This window comes from Columba livia, chromosome 11, assembly GCF_036013475.1.
Source record: "Columba livia isolate bColLiv1 breed racing homer chromosome 11, bColLiv1.pat.W.v2, whole genome shotgun sequence".
In the NCBI taxonomy this organism is placed as follows: domain Eukaryota; kingdom Metazoa; phylum Chordata; class Aves; order Columbiformes; family Columbidae; genus Columba; species Columba livia.
The window spans coordinates 14771332-14786602 of NC_088612.1; the positions used below are offsets into that span (position 1 = coordinate 14771332).

Genomic DNA, 15271 nt, shown 5'->3' on the forward strand with positions numbered 1-15271 from the left:
GAGTAAACCTAATGCTTCCAAAAGTGCAGATTTTAGAATAGTTGTTATTAGACTTTTCTGTCAGTGTAGAGTTCAAGTTCCTGAGTCTCAGGACTAGTTGTTAAAATATTAGTAGCTCATTACTGGCTAGCCAGCATGCCTTCCTCGAGTCGTGTGGGAAGTTGAAAATAAAAGCTGTGACATGCATCTGCCGGTTTCCCCGGTGCACAGTGCGGCTGTTGCTCAGTACATGCCCCTCCTGAGCCGGGCCCGGCCTCATCCGCCTCCCAGCAGCCGAGCCGGCCGTGGCCATGGCGTGTTTTCGCGGTAGCCGGCACAGCTGTCTCGTTCTCAAGGTAAAATCTCTTGTTTTGTGGCCTTGGGCTCGTCCAAACACGATGTGAAGCACCTGCGGCCCCCGCCCCTCCCCTGCTGCACCGCCCCTAACAGGCCCTGGCTGGCCGGAAGGTCTTCTAACCGTTTCCTGCTTGGGAGGGGCCTGAGAAGATGGACCAATCGGACACGTGCATCCTACGAAGCTGCCCAATAGGGAAGCGGGAGCGGTTTTAAAGGGAATCGCGGCGGCCAGAGGCAGCAGTTGCTGGTTTTGCTCAGGCGAGAGCTGGTCTGTGAGCGGAGTTGCGAGTGCGTGTGGCTGCCCCCACTGCTCCCCGTGCCCATGGCGCTCCCGGTGACACGCCGTGCCGCTGTGAGTGCTGCTTGCGGGGCGGGGACGGGAGTCGGTGCGGCGGAAGGGTCGAGCGGGCGAGGGAAGGGAGCGGGTGGAGAGGCGAGGGAGCGAGAGAGATGGGATGAGGGAGGGAGCGGGTGGAGAAGCGAGAGAGAAGGGATAAGGGAGGGAGCGGGCGGGTGAGAAGCAGAGGGGGTGTAGGAGGGTGAGGGTGAGCGAGAAGGAGAGGGGGCGAGGGAGGGAGCGGGCAGGCGAGCCGCCCCGGGCCCCGCCGCTTTTTCCCCTCGGGCGGCTGAAAGGGGGCCGCGGGCCGGAGCGGGCTGTGCCTGCGGCGGGGTGTGCGGGGCCCGCCCGTGCTTTGGTGCGCGCGGGCAGCGGCTGAGGCCGCACTGACCCCCCCGGGAGTGGCGCTGAGGGGGCGCGCGCTGCCCGCTCCCCGGGCCGGCGGGCACGTGCACGGCGCTGCCCCCCGCCCTGCCCTGGGCTCGCGCCTGCCCTGGGCCGGCCGCCCCTCCCCCAGCGCTGTAGGAGCGGAATCCAAGAGACCGTTCCGCGCCCGTGTCCCGGCTCAGACTAAACTCTGAGAAGCTCTCGAAGCCTGGTGGTTTCTTTGCTGCGTGCCATAAAGGATATTTGGGGTTTGTATGCATAACGTAGTTTCTTATTTGCGTGGTGGTACCTGTGTAAGGAAGAAATTGCTGTGTTCATTGTTGTGGTTTAACCCCAGCTGGCAATTAAGCACGGCATAGCTGCTTGCTCGGCTTCCCGGGTGGGCTGAGGGAGAGAGCCAGAAGAATAAAAGTGAGAAAACTTATAGGTTGAGATAAAGACAGCTTGGTAGGTAAAGCAAAAGCCGTGCACACAAGCAAAGCAAATCCAGGGATTCATCCACCGCTTCCCATGGGCAGGCAGGTGTTCAGCCATCTCCAGGACAGCGGGCTCCATCTCATCGAGTGGTTACTTGGGAAGTCAAACGCCATCACTCTGAGTGTCCCCCCTCTCTCCTTATTTCTCCCCTAGCTGAGCACGGTGTCACACGGCACTGCTCATCTGTCCCTGCTGTGGTCCCTCCCAGCTTCTTGTGCACCCCTGTCCTACCTGCTGGTGGGCTGGTATGAGAAACAGAAAAGACCTTGGCTCTTTGTAAGCACTGCCTAGCCATAACTTAAACATCCCTCTATTATCAGCCCTGTTTCCTGCACAAATAAAAAACACAGCCCTGTACTAGCTGCTATGAAGAAAATTAACTTTATCCGAGCCAAAACTAGCATATGAGAATACTGCTATAGTTATTAAGTGTGTCAATACAATAAATAGCTCAGTAGCAGGTAAGCAGTCTTAATGTTAGAAAGTTGTCAGTGAGGAATATCGAGACAGGGCGCATTGCTTTTGTCTTGCAGCAGAGTTTCAGAGAGTGCAGTACTGTCTAAAACCTACGCAGCAGAGGCTTCTTCCTCTGAACAGTGTGAACGGGCAGGACATAAAAACTGGTTGAGTAACGGATAGCGTGCACAGAGGTACACTGGTACAGTGCTGGGAAGCGTATAATGGAGTTAGGCATCTGAAAATATAGCTGGTCTCTGACTCTTAACCTGCAATTTTATTGTTTCAGCTCACTAGAGGGATGGAGAATGCTGTGACTGACCTTAAAAGTAAAGCCAAAACTCACATTCCCGGCAAAAGGGCTGCTTTGGAAGAAATAGGAAATAAAGTTGTCACAAGAGGAACACATATAGCTAAGGTAAAGCAACATTTGAAATCTATCTATAAGGAAAAGAAGGGTTATGACCTGCGTACTAATAGTATTTGTTTTCACTTCAGAAAACAGAACCCTCCAAAGCATCCCTGAAGCCTACAGAAGGACCTAGTAAAATGACAAAAGTAACTGTACCGCCTAAACCTCCAGCGGCTGTGAATCGAGCATTCAAAGAAATTGATGTTCCAAAGGTAGGAAGTAATGATACTGTTCTGATTCTTTATTTGTTTTGCAACTTAGAGCTCTAACTTTGTACTAGTTTATGTGTAGATGTACTTCATTTCTCTGATGATAAAGGGACATATATTTCCCTGCCTCTGTACTGAGGTTTTGGTTTAATGCATGTTGTGCTTAAGGACTAACAGAAGAGCGGCAGAAGTAGCTATTGAAGCTAGATTAAGTTTGTGCTTTAACTGGCAATTGCTAGAAGGTCTTGTGATTTTTGTCTGTACAGCATCTTGGTGAAAACTTGCTGTGTTAGAATGTAAGCTCGGTTTCAACTTTTATCTTAAAAAATTGTATTGCTAACAGGAAGAATGTGGAAATGAAGCAACATTGCAGCTTAAACGGTAGATAGATAAATAAGCACTATAATCTGTTCCTTAGGTTCTGTCTCCTGTCCCTATGGATGTATCTATGCAAGAGGAGGATTTGTGCCAAGCCTTCTCTGATGTATTGCTCAACAATATAGAAGACATCGATGCTGAGGATGGGGGGAATCCCCAGCTGTGCAGTGACTATGTAAAAGATATCTACCTGTATCTGAAGGATCTTGAGGTATGGCATACTGAGCCTGTGCTTCTGCAGCATAGTGTTAATCTCGTTGCTCACACAACTCTCTCTCCAACAGTTGCAGCAATCGATCCGCCCACACTACCTTGACGGGAAGACCCTCAATGGGCGTATGCGTGCAATTTTAGTTGACTGGCTTGTCCAGGTCCACTCAAGATTCCAGCTTTTGCAGGAAACGCTGTATATGTGTGTTGCAGTTATGGATCGCTTCTTACAGGTAATAAGTTTTTCAACTCGTGTTTGGATGAGGAGGCTTGTTCAAAGACTGTGCTTTTAAAGGAGTCTAGGATTTATCCTTTGTTTATAAATCTAAGAACCTACAAAATGTGCTCTTTGTGTAAGCTCTGTATAATGTAGCATCTTAACTCTGAGGCCATAGTCCTCTTTGAGCCTGTCATTATAGAGGCACTTCTGACTTGAAGTGGAAAATCTCATGTTAAAAAAATGAGCGCTGTCGTAATGGTGTTTTAAACTGATTGATTAGAATGTGTTTATCTGGAGTTTGACATTTTGGGGTCTGTTTTTTAAATTCCTGTATTGCAGAGTCACCCAGTACCTCGTAAGAGGCTTCAGCTGGTGGGTGTAACAGCACTGCTTCTGGCTTCTAAATATGAAGAGCTGTTCTGCCCTACTGTAGCAGACTTGGTTTACATTACTGACAATTCCTATACCAGTGATGAAATTAAAGAAATGGAGATTGTGATGCTTAAAGGGTTAAACTTCGATTTGGGACGACCTCTTCCGATTCACTTTTTAAGAAGAGCATCAAAAGCTGGGGAGGTGGGTACTTGTACTCATCATGTAGACCTTTAGTGTATGTGTAAAGTGTTACCAGGAATGCTTCTGGCATTTTTATTGTATGATCTTACTTTTTGCTTAGACATGGGATCAAGAAATACAGGGTGTTTCAAAAAGATGGACTCAATTTGAAATGGCTGTATCTCTGCAACCACAAACCGCCCATGAATGAAACTCTTACAGTCTGTACAGCAGGTGAACATGGAGCATTTATAAAAGGTTACTAAAATTGGATAACTCATTAAACAATTTGTAAATTTTTGTGTAGTTGTAATGTATTTGGTCTGTCGTTTTGAAATGCCCTATATTCAGCTATGAAGCTCCACCATGTGGAGTAACATGACAATATCACTGTGGTGGCCGGTAGTGGTTCACATTTGTATTTACTGGGGCCTGTGTTCAGTCCTAGTGGTGGTGATTTTACTGTTAGAGTAAACTAAACATACCTGGAACAGAACCCTTGCTTTTAGAGTTATCTTTTGGTCATCAGGGTATTCCCTAGTAAAAGGGGAGCAGTGTTGCACTTTTTCATAATTTTTGGATGCAAATATTGTATTATTTAAGAATCAAAATACATGCTTTCTCTTTGACGTGGCCCTTTTTCCCCACCTCAGTAGTTACACTTGAGTGAACTGCCTGTGCTTGAAGTGGGCTTCAGTTTCCTCAGCAGACCACTAGGTGACTCTTGAAGTTAGCTGACTGCTTGAATAGGGATCTCCTAAGTCATTTTACACTTTTCCCCTCCCCTTAGTGCGTTACAGAGGTAGCACTTCTATCCCTAGTTGCGCACAGCAGTGCCTGATACTGCAGTTTTCTGTAAAATCCCTTGCTTGACTTTGTGTTTAAATCCCAAACGGCTGCTAAACTAGTCTGGTTTGGGCTCTGGTCTCAATTTTGAGATGAGTGCTTGTTACAGAGTATGGTCCCTAGACCTTAATCAAGAGTTTGTTGGCTGTGTTTGTTTTGTTGGTTAATAAATACAAAACACAATCCTGAATTATTATACAGTGAAGTGGAACTTTGTGGATTAACAAACTCTCAATCTGGTAGGCTGACGCTAAGCAACATACACTAGCAAAATACCTAATGGAGCTGACGCTGACAGACTATGACATGGTTCACCATCGTCCTTCAGAGGTTGCAGCTGCTGCAATATGCTTGTCCCAAAAGCTTCTGGGACATAATGAATGGGTAAGTACATTAATCAAACTTGTTGTGAGGAGCTTTTTATCCTTCAGTCAATTGAATTGAACCGTTAAAACAACTACTTCAGAAAATTGTATTTAGGTCTGTAATAATGCTGGTGAGGGAATTGAGTGTACTATCAGCAAGTGTGCTGGTGACACAAAGCTGGGAGGGGTGGCTGACACACCAGAAGGCTGTGCTGCCATCAGAGACCTGGACAGGCTGGAGAGTTGGGCAGGGAAAAATGTAATGAAATATAACAAGGGAAAGTGTAGAGTCCTGCATCTGGGCAGGAACAACCCCAGGTTCCAGTGTAAGTTGGGGATTGGCCTATTTGAGAGCAGTGTAGGGGAAAGGGACCTGGGGTCCTAGTGGACAGCAGGGTGACCATGAGCCAGCACTGGGCCCTTGTGGCCAGGAAGGCCAATGGTACCTGGGGTGGATTAGAAGGGGGTGGTCAGTAGGTCAGAGAGGTTCTCCTGCCCCTCTACTCCGCCCTGGTGAGACCACACCTGTAATATTGTGTCCAGTTGTGGCCCCTCAGTTCCAGCAGGACAGGGAACTGCTGGAGAGTGTCCAGCGCAGGGCAACAAAGATGCTGAAGGGAGTGGAGCATCTCCCATGTGAGGAAAGGCTGAGGGAGCTGGGTCTCTTTAGCTTGGAGAAGAGGAGACTGAGGGGTGACCTCATAAATGTTTACAGATATATAAAGGGTGAGTGTCAGGAGGATGGAGCCAGGCTCTTCTCAGTGACAACCAATGATAGGACAAGGGGTAATGGATTCAAACTGGAACACAAGAGGTTCCACTTAAATTTGAGAAGAAACTTCTTTTCAGTGAGGGTGGCAGAGCCTGGCCCAGGCTGCCCAGGGGGGTTGTGGAGTCTCCTTCTCTGGAGATGTTCAGAACCTACCTGGACACCTTCCTGTGTAACCTCATCTGGGTGTTCCTGCTCCATGGGGGGACTGGACTGGATGATCTTTAGAGGTCATTTCCAATCCCTAACACGCTGTGATTCTGTGATCACGTGACAGTTGGAGAGCCTGATGCATCGTTGTATGTAGAAATACCACTAAAATCTGATTAACTCTTTCTATGTGAACCCTGTTATAAAAGGATTTTTCTCCCTAAAATATTGAATTACAGAAGGCCACACTGTAAATAAATGTAGATTTTCCTAATTCTCACATTACACATAGAATAATGAAATCACAGACCATGAATAGTGAATTGTAATTAAACTAGTAGCTGCTCTTGCAAGGGTTGCTTTCTTTATCCTCTGTGCAGTGTAGAAATGTGGTTCTTGGCTTTGATTTGTCTGCACTAGTACTACACACCGGAAGTTATTCTGGATCTGTCACCTAAACTGACAGTATTACAGTTCTAGCACTCAGGGCTAGCGCCTGAAGCTTCGGGCATGTGCTGCTTGAAGTGATTGTGCTTTGAACGGTGTTCTGCACTCCATAAATCTCGCATTTCTTACTATTATGCTGCAGGGTACAAAGCAGCAGTACTACACTGGGTATACAGAAGACAGTCTTGTGATGACTATGAAACATATGGCCAAGAATGTGGTCAAAGTAAATGAGAAACTAACAAAATACACAGTAAGTATAACTACCTAAATATTCTTTTTGATGTTTCAGAAACACTGTTCCTGCATATTGTGGCTCCTTAGGTAAATGTTCTGTATGCTCTGTTAAAGTATATGCTGTTCTGACAAGCCTCTGAGATGATGTTGCATTAGTACTAAAAAATATATTAGACAGACTGTGCTCCTGCTACTTTGCAAGCTGGTTCCCTTCTAACCTTGCTTGTTTTCCAAGCAGTCAGACTAATTGACCCCAAATTATCTGCCTGAATTTAAAAATACTCTGTGTAATCTTTTGTAACACTGTTCCTCTACAGGCTATAAAGAACAAATATGCAAGTAGCAAACTACTGAGGATCAGCACAATCCCTCAACTGCGCGGCGGGATAATCGAAGACCTGGCTTCATCACTCTTATCATAACCCTGGGCAGCCAAGTCCTAATGGTATATGCACTTCATCCTCGCTTGTTGGGGCAAAACTACTGCTCTTTGTACATAGCATTCCAGCCTTACCACAGACTCATCAGACTCAGAAGGTGAAATTTTAAACTTGCTTTGTGATTCAAGTCTCTACCTAAAAATAAAGCTCTTTTTTTTTTTTTTTTTTTTTAAGGAAAAATGAGAAAAAGAAAAAAAAAAGGAAAAAAAAAGAAAAATAAAATAAAAAAATAGTAGTACTGTGACTGTGAATCTTAAAGACAACTGCTTAGACATGTCTGCAGTCTAATGTCAGAACTGGACATTTGACTAAATAGGTGATTGATGCAACTTGCAGTGAGATGTGGACGATTATTCTCAGTGGTTGTTTCTGATTAAAGTCTTCAGGCTTTATACTGGGTTATTTTAGTAACTTAAGAAAGCATGAGCAGACAGTTTGTCTGTTATTGGTGTACCTTAAAGGACACAAAATATGTACTTTATTTCAGTGCCTTGTCCCAAAGAAGTATACAGGAATTTCCTTTTTTTTGTAGTTTGCCTTAAGTTTGGGGCGAGTGGGCTGGCTGTGACAGATATTAGCCTGGTACATCTTTGTGTTTAGGTGAACACAGGACAATGTGTTCTCTGTCTTTGTGTACCTAAACAAAGGGAGCTAAGGTAAGAAAACAGTAAATCTCCTGTGATGCTAACCATTGTATGCAAGGGATGTGGGTGTGGAACTATAGGGATGAGATCTTTCAAACCATCTCAGCTCTTAAAACCTGTTCCACTTCTTAGACAAAATAACCCATAGCTTCTCATTGCCTGCTCACTCACACACATCCCAAAAATAAATCTCTCTACCTGATTGAATACAGTCAAAGCCACCATAATCAGATTCTTCCTTATCACGTAACATTTTGATTTCCTTTGTTTCTAATAAACATTGTTATGCATATGGTCAAGGAATGCAAGTATGTAAGTAATGTGACACTACTGCCTCAATACTTCATTTAAGCCTATTTGTTAACTTAGTCCTGTGTAAGTAATGTTAAGTTACAGACCCTCAGGTTTTCTCTAAGTTATCCTGAACTCATTACCCCCCTTCTCTCTGTCTCCTCTTCATGGGTGTGCTGGCCCTGATGTAGAAGGCAAGAATCCAATACTACAAAATTGGCCGAGACCTCAGTGCTCCCTCTGTGGGAGGAATGTTGAAGCTCCTGATTTTTATCTTCTCAAGCAGGAGACTCTTCTCTCCCATAGGATAAGTAAGCCTAGCACTTACTGTAAATGGTCTTTTTAGAAACATGCTTTATTCCTTTTGTGGGTATCATCCCCCTCCTCCCCTCAGATTGAGGCCCTAGTTTCTAGCTTTCTGAAAGAGCTGCTACAGTCAGTCATCTCTTCATGGAGATGGAGTTTAAGGGTGTCTAAGTTAGGCTTAGAAGGGGATTCAGGACTTTTAGATGGATCTTTAAGCTTATACAACTTAATATCAACATATGCAAGGTTTTTGGGTTTGTTTTTTTTTTTTTTTAACTGCTCTTGACAAGAAAAGATGTGATACACAGCACTTCAGCTGGGCACAGTGAAAATGGTTTGGTTTGCAGCAAAGTGATTCTTTTGATGTGAGTGCGGTAAAATCCAACAGACATTGTTGTGAAAGGATCTGTTAGTATATGTAACTGAAAACAAGCTGCGCAGAGAACAGACCTGTTCAGCTAACTGCTTCTTGTGTTTTATTTTATGGAGGTTCAGAAGGCAAAGCATGAATGCTGATAAACTGTATGGCAAGCAACAGCCACTCTGGTGTGGGAGGCAGTCAGACTTAAGCAGTAACACTTTTGCCATATAAAAGGAGTAGTGCATATCTGTAAGTACCGGGCATAAAAATCCTAGTAGAACTACTTCATGAATAAGAACAGTGGAATACTACATTATACATTCATACATATTTCTATCATGTTCAGTTTTTATATACAGTATATGATCTGTTTCTATAAATGTACAGCTCTGCATAAAGACACTTCTTATAACAAGTAGAGCATCAAACATAAATCCAACATGGGCCAGCCATATTATAATATAAATCTTGAAGAAGGCAACATTGTTTAGCATGTAGCACTGCATGGTTTTCTGTTTTAACTTCTTACAGTGTCTGTTGGAGCCCCTGAACACTTCAGCAAACATAAACCAGTTCCATTACAACTCTGGACACAATTACTTAAATATACCTTTACAGTAGGGTTTTAGATGGTAATATGCGCCTAAATCTTTTTGACATGTAGCAGCATACTTAACGTGTTCCCCAGAATCATCTTCATTGGAGGAAATGTGCATTTAACATTATCTTCAGTCCATAATTAAAAAGGTTACTGATATTCAGCTGAAGGCACTTACTAAATACACCCCTTTCAAAGTCCCTGGTCCCAGACTGCAAAGCACCTTTCTGTTTCAGGAAGAGAGTAGCTTTGAATATTCCTTACTTACTAGGTGTTAAAACCAGGTTTTAAATATAATAAATAATTGGTAGTATGTCCACTGCTGTGTGCTTCTGAGACAAAAGATCAAAGTCTGTACAGCGGGTACTTTTCTTCCTGCTCATATACAACTTTACTGGTGAAAATACTGCTGAGAATAGCAGATCTTGAACAGTGTCCCGATGGCAAAGGAAAACATCTTGAACCACTGGTAACTTCATGCAGATTTTTTTTTGCCTGACAGTCTTTTAAATCTTGGTGACATAATTGTTTGGAAACAGACCTTGTTTCCCTCGTAGTCTTCCTGTCCACCAGCCAGAAGGATCTAGTGACAAAGAAAGCAAAGTCAGTAGTGAGGTTCTGTAAACCTGTTTGTGTGCTTTTTTTGAGACACCCTTGCAAAGCTGTTTGACATGGTGAGAAAAAGCCTTCTTGTGAAGGACTGAGGAGAAATGGAGAACCTGAGCTTGAGGATCTTTTGGTAATGTCCCTGTGCCTTATGAGGTTGCTTTGGAGACTCAAAGAGTTGGAACTGCTTTATTTTTGGTTCTTGTGCTATAACTGTGTTTTAGGCCTATTTTCCACCAGAGCCAGGGATAGAATTGGTCTCTAATTAAATTTATAGATCTGCAGTACTAAGTAACACATAAGTGATCTGTCTCTGACATGCCTTTAAGTGAGCAGGTTTGACTGATGTGGGGACCTCTCTGCTCCCTGAGCTACCATAGAAATTTGCAAGCGTAATGAGGGAAGATAACTGGGGTGGATCAAAAAGTCATGTCTTATGACAGTGTACCTTCAAGATTAGTACTAAAGTAACAAAACAGTTTACATACCTTCTTTAATTATATCGATCACGTCGTTGGCATTAAAGCTAAGTTCATCTGTGTCCTGAGCATCGTATGCGTACAGTGCCCTGCACTGTGGTACCTGAGGCTTAGGTTTTGGCTGTGGTTTAGGCCTTCCTCCAGCTGGTGGGGGGCGGTTTGTTGTCTGCCTGCGAACACTAATGGGAGAAAAAAATGTTAATGTGCTTCAAAGGTTATGGCTTGAACCTAAGCTTTATCAACCCCTCTGTCCTAGTGGATTGATTTTAAAGCATATGACCAAACAAGGGAAAAAACTATTCTCTTAAATGTCACAACAATTAAAAATAGCAATGTAAGACTTCCCTGTGAAAGGCAAAGTTGCCATTTCTTTCCTACTGAAATGAATTATTAGGTACTTCGAAGCAGCAGTTCAAATGCATAGGAAAAGACATTTTAGTGTTCAGGGTGGAATGTAAACAAATGTGCACATGCAATTCATGCATATCTTGGCATCTGCACAGCTGATCTGTCTCTCCCCGTGCCCCAAGTTCAACAGGGATTTAGTTTGCAATATTAAAAACAAAGTTCTAGCTCACAGGCTTGCTACTTTACCATTCTTGTGACTAAGCTGTGAGAGAGACTGCATCTCTTTTAAGGTGCCTCAGATTCCAGGGCCGTCTATGGACTTGTTCTGTTCTAGTCAACTCTGAAGCAGCAGGGGAGATGCTGCACAAACTCTGTCACAGCTGTGACCACTCCAAAGATTAGGAAGGGGAAAGAGGGAAGAAATGCATTTTGCCAGCTCATCAGCTAATAAAGGCTGGAAGAGAGAACAGGTATTAGATGCAATATGTCAATTTAAAATTTATAATAAATGAATGCGCTGAATAACTAAAAATGTGGTGACGTGGAGGAGACTGAACTCTGATCATGTCAGGTAATGTCATGATAAATGTTACACAGCTCTTGCAGAAAAGGTTTATAGTTACTTTAACAGTCCTACACTTAATTTTTAAAGTATGTCTCTGTCTAGTTCTAAGTTTGTTTAGTGAACTGCACCAGAAAATCAGCTTTGAATTATGGGTTAACAACGTTCCAGTTCTACATTTATCTACTGGGAGAGACTATTTTTCTCCTGTTGTTGAGCATGTATTGACTTTGCTTTGGGATAGGACACATTGTGAAACCTAGACCTAGGTGTGGAAATGAAAGAATTCAGAGCAAGTCTTAAAAAAGAGCATTGTTTTTCTGCAACCACCTTAAATAAGATGGTTTGTTTGTGAGAGCATGATGTTTTTAAACTCAGGCTTGTATTGGATTGTTAGTGATGGCTAGAAATTAAAGCTGTGGTAGTACCAGTGCATCCTGCTCAGCAGCTTTGCTAAAAATGAAGCCAATTCTAACCCTTAAAAATTATATCTAGAATGGGTGTTTTGAAATGCTAAAGGCACAACTTTACTGAGTATAGTAATACTTTCTTTTCAGTACATTACTAAAGGCTCTCATCCTCCGTAGGAAGACAGCCTTGCAAATGTCACTTTTGTACAAGTACTTCCTTTGGTCTGTTACTGCTGTAAAACTCCTCTGGGATGTTTGTTTTTTGTAGTGGTGAATGTATTGGAGAAACTTGAAGATAGTGATGTTGGGACTGGTACTAAACAGGCAGAACCCCTCAGGTGTTGGGCATACCTGCCTCCTCTGACTCTGTTCTGGCTTTGGGGATTGAGCTATTTGAAAAACCATCCTCTACCTTGGCTAGAGTGGTCGGTTTGCTCAGTCTCTGTAACGCGCTTATGCTGCCGCTTGCAACAGGAACCAAAGGCAAAAGCAGGCCGGGCCGAGCCGGCTTGTGCAGTGCGCCCTGTGCTGGGGAGGGGGTGGTGTCATCGTCCCCCTCCTGTTTACCCCGAGGAAATGACCCTAGCTCTGTCTTTGCAACAGCTGTTCATAGAAGTTCTGCTTACAAAGTGATACTGTTGGTAGTGTTGCAATATGCTCTTTTGTGAAACTAGGCTATAAACCAGCCCTAGAAATAGCTACTGAGCTATGCCTCAGTAACACTTAGTACTGGTAAGGACAAGAGCCATGTCATATTAATACTATGGTGATTACAAATTGGTCTTTTGACTGTGTGCTCAGAATATGGTATTAGTAGTATTAACAAAGCATTTAATATGCTCTGTCAAAATACTCAAATTCCTAGACTAACCCATCACTTTCTGGTCACACAGATGTAAAATCAATTTATTACCTACTTGTTTCAATGCCTACCTGAAATTATCCTAATTGTAAAGCACTTTACACCATTTCTGACCAAAATACTAATTTACACTTTAGGAAACACAATTCAAAGAACTTGTGAGTTGTACCAGACAGGCAGCAACTTGTATATTAGAATTTCAAGGTCTAAGAAATTACTTTGCCAGGTCCTTTTTTAGATGATCCCTTACCTTACACATTAGCATCCATATTGCTACTGCATGTTGCCTTCAGCTATGGCTGTCTTTGAAAGAATAAAAACCAAACCCACACCAAAACAAACCAAATAACCCTCACTCCCCAACATCCTCTTCCCTCCCCACCTCTGTCCTCAGAATCATAAGCTATGTTACTCTTTTGTCTTAAGGCATCTTAGAGAGAAGCCTGACTTCCACAAAATCCATCCAGAGAGGAGCAATTGATGACTGTTCCCTACTTGTTCTTGTTGCAATTACTGCTGCGGCTGTTTGTAATTCTTTTTTACCAGTCTTGAGCAGTTACCAGCAGGAAAAGTCAAAATTTCCTTTTGGGTGTCCCCTCAATATTATTTGGACAGTGATATAAGGACTTTCCTACTTAGCAAGGAGGTATTTATCATGTATGTTTATTTGAAGAGCTGCAGACTATAGAATGATATCTGCTTTAGCCAGTACTATACAAAGTTATTACACTGTACCACAGTGGATTTTCATTCTATCTGCTAATGTAAATTTCCTTGTTGATTTAATATGCTCTTGGACAACCAGCTGTTACTGATAGAGAAATTTCTCTGAGACTTGGTTACATCAGAATTAAATCACACAAACAGGAAGTCATTAGCAAGGAGAAACACAATCTGCTTATTTAAAACCAGAGTATTTCTTTTTTTGTCTTGCTAGAATTGTGGAATAGAAAGCAGTCTTTGGCAATTAAGTGTCACTCAAATTCCACTATAGTAAAGATCCACTAACGTTCTATAAGGCAGTGGAATACAAGGGCTGAGTTAAAGTAGAAACTGCTCAGTCATTCAAAACCTTAAAATTCTATAAGGCCTTGAACATTCTGGAGCACTAGAGTCCCATAAATATTTGACAGAAGACTTCATGATTTCAAAAAATCAGAGCTGTTTTGCTTGCTTCTGGATTTTCAGTCAAGATCTGAAGCAGCTGTTTTCAGAGTCGAGAACAACTTGTTCTGCTTTACTAAGTCTCTGATTTCTTGGTTCTGTCTTTGCTACTTCTGGTGATTGTTTTGATGCTTTGGCTCTTGGCTGTTGGGAACACCTAGTTATAACCGTAAGACCCGCCCACCCCCAAATCTTGTAGGATTGTCACAGTAACATATCCTGGAAGGCTGCAGCTTAGAAGTCCAAATGATGCTGAAATAATCTTGAATGTCACACTGCCAAGCCTTCCTCCTAAAAAGAAGTACAAGTCTGGTATAGGAGTTCAGTGTCAAAGCTACAACAGAAGGACTACTAGCCAGCATTTCTGGGTGTTTCAGTTGCCATAAAGTACCACATCTACTGTTTATGATCTGTAAACCAGAAGTGTTTTAAAAACCTTAAGTAAAAGGTACCATGCAGATTTAAGATATTAAACTAGAACTGGTTCACCTTCATTCCTAAAGGCCTACAATAGAATATGTGTTTTGAAATCCTATGGAAGATCATGATAGCTTTGAGTGCAGCTGTACACAACATAAGTTTATCAGTCAGGAACAGTTTGAATGTGTGAGGCTATTTACAAAAATTGGCCCTTTTTTCTTAGATTTAATGTAAAATCTTACCCGGCTGCTCCTTGGTCAGGTACTTTAAGGAAATCCAAGCTTTCTGGTTGCTGTGAAATCTTGCTTGAGCCTCCTGAAAGTTGCCGTGGTAAAGTTGGTCGTGTCATATTTGCATACAGGTTTTTCTGACTGGCCCGTTGATTTCCTGAGCCCTGGGGAAGCTGTACGAACTGGGGGGGATTTATTACTCCGTTTAGCTGCTGACCTAGAAGTAAATAAAGTGTGAACACATTCAGTCCAAACTACAGCTCAATAAATGTAACCTCCTCCTTGTGTTGATGGCTCAGCTGTCAGTGAGACACTGCTGTCAAGGAACTTGAAAACAAATTAATGCTGAAATCTTGAAGTGTGATTTATACACAGTTTCAAGTCTGCAGGTGATCTGTTTTAGTTTCACAGCTTCAGGACTTGTTCTCAAGTTTGAGACACGTGCCTTTGAATGTTACAGGCAAACAGGAGGATCAACCTTATTTATGTTAGCTAGCAAGGAATCACCAAACCTCTGTTTAAAACACTGCATAGAATTTTATCCAGGTAAGAGTTGACATTAAGCTAGCTCTTAAAGTTCAAACTCCATCCAGCTCTCTGAATACTGGGTAGACTGTTTATACATTGCTATAAATGTCTATTTTAACAAGTAAGGTTTTTTTTTTCCTGTGGTTTTGTTTGGTTTGGTTTGTGGTTTGTTGTTTTTTTTGTTTGTGATGTGTTGTGTTGTGTGTGTGTTTGGGTTTGGAGGGTTTTTTT

At 42.8% G+C, this 15271-nt stretch overlaps 2 protein-coding genes across 8 annotated transcripts in view; one reads left to right on the plus strand and one right to left on the minus strand.

Annotated features, from left to right (window-relative positions):
- The first annotated feature begins 493 nt into the window (after positions 1-493).
- On the plus strand, positions 494-8174 carry CCNB2 (cyclin B2). Its single transcript, XM_005511131.3, has 9 exons — positions 494-688; positions 2283-2411; positions 2492-2617; positions 3033-3203; positions 3277-3435; positions 3762-3998; positions 5067-5207; positions 6697-6807; positions 7109-8174. Exons 1-9 carry the CDS (start codon positions 659-661, stop codon positions 7211-7213), a joined length of 1209 nt encoding a protein of 402 aa, XP_005511188.2. The 5' UTR covers positions 494-658; the 3' UTR covers positions 7214-8174.
- Positions 8175-8925: 751 nt separating this feature from the next.
- Positions 8926-15271, minus strand: part of MYO1E (myosin IE) — a 114632-nt gene continuing 108286 nt past the window's right edge. For 6 of the 7 annotated variants that reach the window (XM_021299403.2, XM_065075988.1, XM_065075992.1 and 3 more), the window contains 3 exons: positions 14525-14729; positions 10526-10695; positions 8926-10014 (listed from right to left, as the gene is read on the minus strand). In XM_021299403.2, the coding sequence (XP_021155078.2) occupies positions 9938-10014; positions 10526-10695; positions 14525-14729 (452 nt within the window). In that variant the 3' untranslated portion in view covers positions 8926-9937. Of the gene's footprint in view, positions 10015-10525; positions 10696-11110; positions 11319-14524; positions 14730-15271 lie in introns of all 7 variants that reach the window. The other variant, XR_010475240.1, reaches the window with a different exon arrangement.

Bases quoted from the DNA above. Each gene is read 5' to 3' on its own strand.
- CCNB2 (XM_005511131.3), top strand. From the start codon at position 659: ATGGCGCTCCCGGTGACACGCCGTGCCGCT. The intron at 3,999-5,066 runs GTGGGTACTTGT...TCAATCTGGTAG, and splicing joins GAGCATCAAAAGCTGGGGAG to GCTGACGCTAAGCAACATAC. The intron at 6,808-7,108 runs GTAAGTATAACT...GTTCCTCTACAG, and splicing joins AGAAACTAACAAAATACACA to GCTATAAAGAACAAATATGC.